Here is a 12,493-nt window from a genome sequence, read left to right on the forward strand (position 1 = left end):
TTTGCTAATACACCTCTACCCCAATATAACGCGACCCGATATAACATGAATTCGATATAATGCAGTAAAACAGTACTCCGGAGGGGGTGGGTTGGGGGCTGCGCACTCTGGCGGATCAAAGCAAGTTCGATATAACGCGGTTTCACCTATAACGCGGTAAGATTTTTTTGGCTCCCGAGGTCTGCGTTATATTGGGGTAGAGGTGTATCACTTTTCACAGCACAGACTTACTAGCTAGCCAATCTTTTTTAAAAAGCAAACAAAACAACAACAAAAAAGACAAGAACTTTCAGAGCATCTTATTTGTGTTTCTGTTTTGGTCCAGTAAAGAGTAGAGAGAACTGTACATTATTTTTATTATTGAGTCTTCAAAAAGATTCAATAAATTACAATGATTTAGACCTGTATATGTGCATATTTATTTATTTTTTCCTAAAGTTAATTAAGAATTTTAGGAAAAATTGTCAGCGTGGCTACCAACAAGAATTGGTAGCCACAGTTTGAGGCCACCAAAAAAAAATGTTGTGAGAAACCCTGGTCTAACATATCTTCACATCAAACTTAATGGCAGGAAAAATTGTTTGGCTTTCGCTTCTTAACTAGTAGTGCCACTGGTTAAATTTGAAGAAACCATGAAAGCCTGGAAGTTCAATTTCTTGGGCATACTGTTGATTTTTCAAGTGAGATTTTTTTAAAGCATAGGTTTATCCTGAATTAGTTTTACAATATCCACTGATTTTTCATCTTTAAGTCAAGGTTTATCCTTGTTGTCAGTAGCTACCGGTGTGGTGCTCTGCTCTTTTCGATGAAAACAGTCGGCTGCGTGCGTGTTCCCTCTGTGCTGCCCCAGTTCTGCACAGATAGCTGACACAGCAGACCCTGAGAGAACCCCCAAAGCCCACAGACTTTAGTAAGGTACGAAGGAACCCGAGTCAGGTTTATTTTCAAACGAAGCACAGTAATAGTTTCCTGTAGATGCTACAAGACATACTACGAATTTGTGCCCCCGGCAATGGACCGGCTCAGTCAGTGGTGGGACTTTCCACTGCCCCCTAGGCCAGACAAAGATGTGCACTCTGGGACCCACTTTTATACAGTTACAGGACAGATTACTCATCCCTACTGACGTGTTGAAGTACAGCCCCTTGACTCATAGAGGGCTATCTCCCTCTTTGACCATGTCGGTTCAAACAGATCTATCCATCATGTTGTCCTTTTGACCCTGTCTTTAATATGCACCTGCCTGTTCCTTGTTATCACTGTGGAGTGTTCTGATGCTATCTTGGCACAAGTTCCTCTTATTAGCACTTACGTGTGGATGCACCTGCTTCTAGCAGCCCTCTTCTTGCCAACTTCTGAGTGGGGCCTGCCTCTGGCTCACAGCCCAGCTTTTGCTTAGCAATGCCTGGAAGTACTTTGGTTCAGGCATTAGACTGGGCCTCTGACAGAAGAGTTTGTTTCAAGGCCTTATCTTACTACAATCCTGAATTAGTTTTACAATATCCACTGATTTTTCATCTTTAAGTCAATCTTTAAAAATGCAAAAGTTTCTCCCTATTAAGATATTATGTAGGTCTGTTTCTCTCCATGCTTCATATTTCCTTGGGATTGGGGGGGTTGCCCCGTGGCGGCTTGGAGCTCCAGGGGCCGCCAGAGGCGCCACGGGTACCCTATAGCTCCCTGCCCCTGTGAGCAGTGGGGGACTCTACAGCTTCTGCCCACCACAGGCTGAAGTCACAGAGGTCGCTGGAAGTCATGGATTCTGTGACTTCCGTGGCTAAATCATAGCCTTACTCGTTACACCTGTAAAATCAGCTAGTGGGCAAATGTATAGGACCGTAGTAGCTGATTTTAAATCATGCATCCCAAAATATATGATGGCATGATACAAGATTAATGATATTACTAAAATGCACAAGCCTATCTGTATTTAGTCATGATGGTCCTATCACAAATATGTATCAGGCAAAAGGTGTAGAGTGAAGTAAACCCTCAGCGGAATATGAAAAATATCATCCTGTTAGAAATGTTTTCAAAAGTGGGATAATGTCTTCCCTGTTTTTCTCTTCTACTCCACTGTCTTTTCTCCCAAAGCTTAATTAACCTCTTCATATTAATTTGAGTGTAAGTATGTGATTTCTTCAGTTGCACACATGTTTTGTCTGAACACTTCACTTAATTCCTATTTAAGGTTATATAAAATGGCCACCCTGGGTCAGACCAATGGTCCGTCTAGCCCAGTAGCCTGTCTTTCGACAGTGGCCAAATGTTCCAGGATAATGGATGTGCTAACGCAAGGGGGCAAGAGCCTGCAAGAGATTAAGAGCATACCATTTTTAATTCTGTGAAAGGTGTGCACACATTTTGCTTTAAAAATGTAAAAGGAAGAATCCTTTTTTTCCCTTCATTTTCCATATGTAGGCTCTCATCCCTCAAGGACGTAGGCGTACTTAATTTTAAGCACATGAATGGTCCCACTCAAGTCATTTAATTTTAACGGGATTTGAAAAACCACGTTTCTGTAATAGGCAAAGTGTGACAGTGGCGTGTTTCGAAGATCTTCCTTGGTGAATATTGTTGGCCACCGACTCCCGTTTTCTGTTCTGTGTTCTGGCTCTTGCAGCTGCGTGTTAGCTGGTAACTCAAAGCAAAGATCCTTTTGGTAAAAATGCTAATATTTTACTTTTCAAATATAGTGCTCAATGTCAGAATAACTTTCAGGCATAAGTATGATTTTACTGTGTTTTGTTTTTAATTTGCAGGAGGTTCTAGGCTATAAAGTAGATTATCATGTCTCTCTTTATATTGTGGCTGTTTTGGAATACATCTCCGCTGACATTTTGAAACTGGCTGGAAATTATGTTTTCAATATACGACACTTTGAAATCTCCCAGCAAGACATTAAAGTGTCTATGTGTGCTGATAAGGTAAGAAATAATTGATTTGCTATACTGATGTTTAAATGGCTTAACACTTCATTTAGAAACATTGTCCTTTAGTTCCCAACTGCATCATCCTGTTATGATTATCGTTATTATAACTCCTCTTTGTAATGGTAGATTCTCCACTCTATGTGGTTTAGGAAAAAATAGTCTTTCTAGTTTCATCTTTATTAAATTGTTCAGAAACCTTTTTTGTTGAATTTCAGTTATCTTCATCAGGCAAAAGCTTTTGCAAGATGCTTTCTGTTCTTCTGAACCCATCTTTCGCAAATCCTAACTTGTTTTCCTGCTGCACTAAATTATAAAAAAACACAGCATTGGCAATGGATCCTGCCAAAGTTTCAACATTGCTACCTCGTGATTTTTATTACAGAAAGTGTTGTGTTAAATACAGTTCACTAGTTTCTGAACAAATTGAAACCATTGAGTTTGAATGAAGGATAGAAATCAGATTTGTATAAAAACTTGACTTTCACTCTTCACTAGGTTTTGATGGATATGTTTGATCAGGATGTTATTGGTTTGGTTTCGCTGTGTGAAGATGAGCCCTCTTCTTCAGGTGAACTCAATTACTATGAGCTAGTGAGAACTGAAATTGCAGAAGAAAGACAATATCTACGGGAGTTGAATCTGATAATAAAAGTGTTTCGGGAAGCTTTCCTGTCGAACAGAAAGTTGTTCACACCTTACGTAAGTCCCTTTTTAATAGATTACTGTTTTAATGCTTAAATACTTGCATATCCATTTTCAACCGCAACTTAGCAAATTTACATTGGCTGTAGCAGAGTAGGTGAAATTTGGCTTGAAGTATCCTAGTGTATAACGGAAGTGGTGACTGGTGCCTGAAATAAGAGGGAGGGACTGCAGGTAGCAGTCTTAGATGAATATTCTCAGACCAAGGTTTAAAAAGCAAGATTCCCTGTTAGATGCAAACAATAGTTATAGTGCCAGATGGTCATGTGGGTAGAAAATCTGAGCCTTATGCAATTATGCACCTGCACTTTACCAGGCAAGCTGCATAGCAGCAGGTGGAGGAGCTGGGGTTCCTAGGAAAGAGAGTACTAGGAAGAGGGGCTGCAGATGTCTCTCAAAAAGAGGAAGATGTGAAACCTTGGTAATTTACCTTAATTGACAGGGAAAGGGGGGAATTGATAAGGGGGTGGAGAGAGATTTGGGGGCTAAGGTGTGGGCAGGGAGAGATGGGATGAGTTCCTGAGCGTTGGATGGAGTGGGGCAAGGCTGGAGGTAACTGGAGAAGCAACTGATGTCATTCAGAGGTTGGAGTCAAGAGAAGGGTGCTTTCCAGATGGTGGGTTGGGGAAGTCTGCCCAGAGGGGGGTGTGAGATACGGGACAGTAAAAGCAGGACTTGAAAAAGGAAGCTGCCACTTCCCTCTCCAATCCCAGCTGGTATTCTGAAAAAGTGACTGCATAGCTTTGATCATAAAGTTTTGTCATTGAGACCTGAGCTGGGGGCTGTTTTTAAATTTTCACTTCAGTTTAAGTTCAGAGACAGAAAAGAGCAAGGAGGGTGATAGAGGGGAAATAATGACAGCTATAAACTGCCCCTCCCCTCCTGATTGTGGCCTGTTAGTGTACAGGCTAAAAAAGTTGGACCCCATTGTCCTACCCAATGAATAACCTGTAGCCTCTCTCACAAGAAACACTGCTCTCGAACGCTGGATTGGATACTGCACCATGCTCTTGGACACTTAAAAGTAAAAATCGTGCAATGTTGGATCAAAGTGAATATGCCCAAGCATGACCGCTCAGCCTGAATTGACGCCTAGAACTTGACTTCCTTTCCCCTCTCTTCCTATTGTCTTGTACCTATTTAGGGTATGTCCACACTGCACGTTCCTTATGGCGGCATGTAGAGCAGAGGCACTGCATAGACATGTAGACAGTGAGGCACTGCTTAGGCGAGTAATGACCAACCTGAATCCTGTGGGTATACCCTACATGGCTCTCTCTACGCCCAAGCAGTGCCGCTTCCATCTGCACTGCTACCTCCACGCTGCTGGAGCTTTTTCCTGCTGCGGGGAAAGGCTCTGGCATGATGGAGGTAGCACAAAAAAGCTCCAGCAGTGGGGAGAAGCTCCAGCAGCGTGGATGCAGCCTGTTTTCACTGCACACGCGTAAGCAACGTGTGCCCCACACACTGCTGCCAGTGTAGACAAGGCTTAGATAGCTCACGCTTTGTTTGAAACACTTGGATGTCTGCAAAAGAGTAAAGGAAATGGTAACAAATATTACTAAAGCATAACTTTTGTTTTCTCAGGATATCGATACAATCTTTAGCAACATTTCAGATATTCATGAATTGACTGTGAAGCTTTTGGGGTTGATTGAGGATACTGTTGAAATGACAGATGAAAGTAGTCCTCATCCTTTGGCTGGCAGCTGCTTTGAAGATCTGGCAGAGGTGAGTTTTTAAAATCACTTCATAAGAATAGTTTGTATCTTCGTATTAAGCTAGTGTCCATGAGGTTCTGAACAGAGAATGATGATAGGGCAGTCATACAGAGCAATCTAGATTGCTTGGTAAGATGGGCCCATTCAAACCTGCCTTTTAATACAGACAGATACAAGGTCATGCATCCAGAAACAAAGAATGCAGGCTATGCGTGCATAATGGTGGGCTGTGTCTTGGAAAGCAGTGACTCTGAAAATGATTTAAGGGTCATAGTGGACAAGCCGCTCACCATGAGCTCCAAGTGTGATGATGTGACAAAAAGGGCTAATGCAATCCTTGGATGCATAAACAAGAGAGTAGGAGTAAGGAGGTGATTTTACCTCTGTATTCGGCATTGGGGAGACAGATGCTAGAATACTGCATCCAGTCCTGGTGTCAAAATTTTAAACAGGAGGTTGGAAATTTGGAGAGAATGCAGAACGGAGCCACAAAAATTATTTGAAAGTTCCTTACAGTGAGAGACGTAGGGCTTGTCTACACGGGGACATTCAGGAAAATTAATCTGAATTACAGTGTGATTTTTAAAGTGGATTAGCAAAACTGCATTAAACCTGTGTGGACACTCTTAGGGCTTGTCTTCACTACCAGGCAGATCGATACTGCTGCAATCGATGCAGTGGGTGTCAATTTAGCAGGTCTAGTGAAAACCCACTAAATTGACAAGAGAGTGCTTTCCGTCGACTCTGGTACTCCAGCTCCCTGAGAAGAAGAGTAAGGTAAGTTAACCGGATTGCGTCTCCCATCGACGCAGCGCAGTGAAGACACCAGGATAAGTTGACCTAAGCTACGTTGACTCCAGCTATGTTATTCACGTAGCTGGAGTAGCATAACTTAGGTCCACTTACTCCGGTAGTGAAGAAAAGCCCTTATTCAGAATTCAAGTGACAATAATTTGGTTTAGCTTAATTCACTTTCAAAATTAAACTAAGGGCTGGTCTACACTAGAAATTTCTTCCTTGAGTGATGGTCCCTATTGTATTTCATTGAGGGTGATGCGCATGTGCTCGGAGCTGGAACTTTTCAAAGTAGTAGTGTACTCCGGTCCGTGCATGTGCCCTTGCATTGCCTCGTGGTTTCACCTGAGGCGATAAAGGGCAGGGCAGACTGACTGCATCTTTTGTAGTAGTTTTCTTATTTCTGAAAGTTTCATAGGATTAAAGACTGGGGAAGCCACTCTGTTTGGCAGGAAACCACCAGTCTGCGTCTGTCCTCCCCCCCAGCACCCATATCTGGGTACTGGAGTTAGTTAGGATTTTGCTTGGTTTTCAGTAGTAATTTTCTTGTTTCTGAAAGTTCTGTACGTCACAGGACTCAGGACACCGCCTCGGCGGTTCCCAACCAAACAATACCGCCTCCTCCCTCAGATTTCCTCTAGCACCCGTGTCTGGGTACTGGAGTATGATGAAGAGGCTGGGATTCAAAGTCTGGGCTTCCTGCCCTCATTTGTTCTCCCTCACCTAGGAGCACCAGCGTTGTCTTTTACTGCTTGGGTGAAGCTCAGACTGCATCCAGGTGCAGCATCTGTGTCTCCTTCCTGTAGTAGGAAGAGATACTAAAACATAAGCCCTTTTATTAAAGGCCTGGTATAAGGCAGGACCTACTCACAAAATTTGGCAAGATCAGGGCTAATATTGCAAAAATACACATTCCTAAGAAGTGCTAGTCACAAAGTGCTCATGCAAACACATCATGATATCAAATGGTATCAAGACATCCCAATAACAAGGATGGTACAAAAACATTCCCCAAGAATAACAGGAACACACTGACCCCTCCTAAAAGGAGGTCAGGATAACAGTATGTAATAAAAATGTTTTAATCAAACCAACATATACAAAATGGTGGGTCATAACTAGCGACATCAGGGGGCAGTAACTATGTCAAAGGGGCAGTACTAACGTGTTTGTATTGGGATATAAAGATGTATCTCAAAGGGAGTATCTTTGGCCAGCCTAGGGAGCAGTGAAAAGTCCCGCCACTGACTAAGCTGCATCCATTGTCACGGGCATACATGTCTTAGTATCCTCGTAGAGTCTGCCAGGTGCTATTACCGTACTTCGTCGACAATAAACCTGGCCCGGCGCCTTCGCTAAAAACCAAGTCTATGAATTTATTGGGCAATTTAATTGAGGTTTGCTATTTGCGCAGAGCTGGGACAGCACACTACGCAGCCAGCATCTGACCACATTTCCCTGCCCGTACGTAGGAAGTCAGAGCCCTTTGACTTGAGTGCCTTATGGAAGTCACCACGGGGCCACAGTTGGATCCTGGCTGGGGAACCCCCCTGTAGCCTGAATAACCCAAGAGTGCACCTGCTGCTGCAAAGACCTAGCCCAGCTTTGTTGGTACCAGTGCTACAGACCCCACGTCGGGGATTAGCCATGAGTCACAGAAGCATGCACTTAGCATGGCAGTAAGTCTTCCCCCAGGTCTAAGAGGGATGCCGTGCTGTCCACTAGTTCCGGCCAAGCAGGGGCACCATGTTCTAAGACCCACAACAGTGACAAAAAGCCACATTGCTCACCGGACCTGCTGATCCTCGTTATGGACCTGCATGGCCTGGCATCGGCCCACTGGCATCTAGGGAATCGCTGGTCCTGAAACTAGTAACCTTACCGCCCTGTCCCATCCATAGATTGGGTGCCATTGATTCCAGGGAGACTCTCAGCTGCTCCTGGGCCTCATGAAACTCTGTGTCCTGGAAAAAATGCAGTCTCCACATGACCTGGTACCCTCACCTACCAAGAGGGCACTATCCCCCATATCGGATCTGCCACCTTCTGGCCATGTTCATACAACATTGCTGGCTTCATCAGCGCTGCCACTGATGCAGGACTTCGGTTCCTCCTCAGAATCTGAGGGCCCAGACATCATGTATTGCCCAACACTTCTGTTCTGAGGACATGTCTATCAGGATATGGAGGGATTTAAGTCATCCTCCCCAGATGAGACTGTGTTGTCAATCCCCTCTCCGAACTACCGCCGTCAGTTTCAAGAGCTGCTATGTAGGATAGCTCATGCCCTTGAGATACTATTGGAAGAGATGCAGGACAAGCAGTGCCACCTACTAGACATTTTGCACACATCAGTACTGGCCAGGGTCAACAAAGACATTCTCCAACCAGCATGCACTGTGTGGCACGCGCGCACACATGCGTGCACACACACACGCACACACACACGTCAGAGTTTCTATTGAGTGGGCTAAACAATAGCACCCATGCTCCACCCCAATTGACAAGGAGGGCAAGAGATTGGATCTTATGGGCTGAAAGGTGGTGTCCTCAGCTGGCCTCTAGTTCCAGATCTCAAACTACCTGGCACTGATGGCCAAGTACAAATTCCTACACTATGGACAGATGGTGAAATTCATGGATAAGCTGCCTTCATAGGATTGTTCTGAATTCCAAGCAGATCTAAAGGAAAGTTGGTTGCTAAGTCCATGCTTCAGGCTGCGGTTAATTCAGCAGACACATCCTCGCCCATTTTGGCAACTGGAATCTTCATGAGGAGGGAATCCTGGTTACACTCCTCAGGTTTCCCTAGAGAAATACAGAACACAATTGAAGATCTGCCCTTTGATGAATCACACCTCTTCAATCAAAAGATGGATGATTCCTTGTAGTCGCTAAAAACTTCTAAAGCCAACTTGAAATCCTTAGGTATATACACGTCATTTCCAGAGTGAAAGTTTTATTGCCCACTGCCTGCACAACGTTACAGAACTTCCCGGTTCTACCACCAACGGGCCACAAACCTCCCCAGAAAGGTCCTAGGGCCCACAGTCCATCCACCTGTTCCAACAGTGCAGTCCTCCACACATCACGCTCATTTTGCGCTTAAGTGATATTTCTGAGCTCAACTAGAGAGCCATCAACCACCCCTTTCGGGCGCCGTTTCAAACTTTCTGCCGGTGTGGAGCATGATTACAACGGGCAAGTGGGTCCTGGACGTCATTCAATGTGGCTATGCCATGAAGTTTATGGCACTATCTCCTCCATATCCCCCACCCTGATTCCGTTCCATGGATCACTCTCACTACAGTGTTCTTACCCTAGAGTGGATTCCATCCTCTCCAGTTTTGGTTCCCTCTTCTTCTCCGCATATCGAAGCATCCTCCACCCTTACTACCAATGTTTCCGAGTCTACTCACACAACGCAACGGCAGGCTCAGACACCCCAACCTAAGGGTGCTCCACCTGACAGCTTGGTTTATGGATGGACACCTCCGTTAGCGCAGGAATGCTCGCTGGTGGTCCAATACATCCTCTCCGATAGCAGAAAGTATTCGACAAGGCAATCATACCAGGCCAGGTGGCTCATTTCACTGCCTGGGCCCAACACAGAGGGCTTGCCCCCGAGGCTGTGGGCATTCCCATGGTATTAGATTACCTTCTCTCTCTCTGAAGGCCTTGGGACTTGCTCTCAGCTCCATCAAAGCGCACATAGCTGCCATTAGTACCTTCCACCCTCCTGTGGAGGGGCATTCCCTCTTCACCCACCCCTTGACTGCCAGATTCTGGAAAGGCCTTGTATGCAAATACCCTCCCATCCAGACTGTTGCTTCTCAGTGGGACCTCAACCTGGTCCTCACAGTACTAAGGGCCCCTTGCACTCCCATCCCTTCAGTCTCTGGCCTCCTCTCTTTTCTCTCTAAGAAAGTAACTTTCCTGGTTGCTGTTACTTCTGCAAGGAGGGTTGGTGAACTGGGGGCTATGATGGCAAACCCCCCTTTCACCACATTTCATAAGCACAAGGTTTCCCTGTGCCTGCATCCCAATTAATCCATACACCTTCCCATCGTCTTTCCCAAACCGCACACCTCAAATGAGGAACGGTGGCTTCACTTCCTCTATGTACATAGAGCCCTGGCCTTTAATCTACAAAGCCTTTCCGGAAGTCTTCAAGATGTGTGGTCCCTATCTGTATTCCAAACCCACCCTCCTTCCCCTCTGCTGTGGATTTGATAGGTCTGCGGTGGAGAAGGAACTAAAGAGACAGTTAGTCCCGCCCTGCCCTTTATCGCTTGGGCGAAACTACAAGGCAATGCAAGGGCGCATGCGTGGACCGGCCGATACAACTACTTGGAAAGTATCCTCAGACCCAGAGGAAGTGACAGCTACCAAAGTGGAACTGAAAGAGTCAGCATTTGCTACCACACTCCAAGAGCTGTTAGTGAAAGAGGCAACTAAGGGGATGCTGTCAAAACTGGCGCCATCAGTTTTGATGCCCTCAATCCCAGTGACCTCAGTGCTGACACCTTCAACATCAGAGCCTGTGCCCCAGGAGCAGAAGGACGACACTGAAACAATCCTGCATAGACCATGAGCTCCAAGCAACACATGGGATCATCCCACAAGGAGACTGTGAAACTTAATTCCAAGAAAAGAGTCCCTAAGTCTGCCTAGGTGGGAATGGCACACAGTGAAGAACCTTGGCACCAACCCATATTGATACCCTCAACCAAACTGAGATGCCCCGCTGGGTGGCCAACCCTCACACCTTATTAATGAAATATCATTTCCTTACCTGAAAGAGGGTATCTCCCTTCTTGTCAAAGATCCACCCAGCTCACAGGAAGTACTTGAGATTCACAGTGAGGCTAAATCACTTCCAGCAAAAGGTACTATTATTCAAACACTCCACAGCACTGAGTCTTTACAACCTGGCTAACAGAGGTTGCAGCATACCCGAGGAGGCAGGGCATCCATGTGTATGCTTACCTGCATAACTGTCTGGTCAAAGGCAGATCCCAGCATGAGACTGCAACAAACCTAGAATATTCTCCCTTCCTGTTTGCCCGGAGGTCGTCCTAGTGAATTGTGATGCAGAGGATAGAGTTCACTGGAGTTATGATAGACTCCAGGTCAGAGTGGGCAAACCTATTAGAGTTCAGGTTAATGTCATTGCAATCACTATTACTTGAGATAAGATCAGACTACAATGGTTACAGACTTGCCTTGGGTTGTTAAACCATATGCCAGCGTGGCATGTATGTGATGCTGCTTGCCAGACTTCACCCAAGGCTGCTACTTCTTAGGGTCAAATTCATCTGTTCCCCTCCAAGACATCAGATGGACAGTAAGGTCTTGGGGCCACCTCATATCGTTGCAGAGTTGACATTTGGTGGACCCCAAAAAATTAAGCAGAGGGGGTACTGTTTTTGTTCCTCCTACTCAACAAAGACTTCAGTCACAGATGCATCAGGCAAAAGTTGTGGAGCCTACCTGGACCACCTGCGAATGCAAGGGATCTGGTTCCTGGAGAACATAGGAGTTCCCATAAACATCATGGAACTCAAGGCCATCAGGCTGGCCTGTGTGGTGTTCCTGCCTGTCCTCTGAAATTCCACAGTGTAGAACCTGATGGATGCCACATCTGTGATGCACTGCATAAACAAGGAGATGCATGCTTCTCGCCCCTCTGCCTGGAGGCCATCAAATTCTAGATATGGTGCTAGCAACAGGGGTAACCCCAATGGCTCTTCACTTCCCAGGAGTCAGCATTGTCCTAGAGACTTCGTGAGAAGATAACCATGCCAGTCGTGAATGGTCACTGCAGAGAGATGTTGTAGTGCCAGTATTCTATCATTGGGGGGTTCCATTAAACCTGTTCACCACCAAGGACAGTAACACACTGTCATCTCTGTTCCAGGTTCATTGACCAGCATCTTCCTTCCTTTGTCTTTCCACCTATTCCCCCATCTTCCATGGTGATTTCCAAATTCAAGAGTCACAGCCACGATGATTCTCATAGCACCACATTGGTCGCAGCCGTTTTGGTTGACAGACCTGCTATAGATGTCCATTCAGCCTCTGAACCGGCTCCCATAGTGCCTGGACCTGATTTTACAGCACCATGGCCAGATAGTTCATCCGGTCCTAAAGTCTCTGCACCTGACAGCCTGGATATTGGCTGGCTAAGTACTACGGTCAGGGACTGCCCATGGCAACGCCAGGAGATGCGATTACGGAATAGAAAGACAACAACCACGAGAGAGATACCTCTCCTATCTCAGGATGGCTGGACAACAACCAAAGACAACAACCAGGAAGACTTAATTGTCAACTTGGAAA

The 12,493-nt window shown here is 45.5% G+C and overlaps 1 protein-coding gene across 1 annotated transcript in view; it reads left to right on the plus strand.

The window, feature by feature from the left end:
• The window catches only part of SOS2 (SOS Ras/Rho guanine nucleotide exchange factor 2), an 88,776-nt gene that overhangs the window by 25,152 nt on the left and 51,131 nt on the right, over window positions 1–12,493 (plus strand). The window contains exons 4-6 of the mRNA XM_054026664.1: window positions 2,763–2,927; window positions 3,429–3,632; window positions 5,223–5,366. Coding sequence (XP_053882639.1) covers window positions 2,763–2,927; window positions 3,429–3,632; window positions 5,223–5,366 — 513 coding nt within the window. The remainder of the gene's footprint in view (window positions 1–2,762; window positions 2,928–3,428; window positions 3,633–5,222; window positions 5,367–12,493) is intronic.

Source organism: Malaclemys terrapin, chromosome 4 (genome assembly GCF_027887155.1).
Source record: "Malaclemys terrapin pileata isolate rMalTer1 chromosome 4, rMalTer1.hap1, whole genome shotgun sequence".
Classification (NCBI taxonomy): domain Eukaryota; kingdom Metazoa; phylum Chordata; order Testudines; family Emydidae; genus Malaclemys; species Malaclemys terrapin.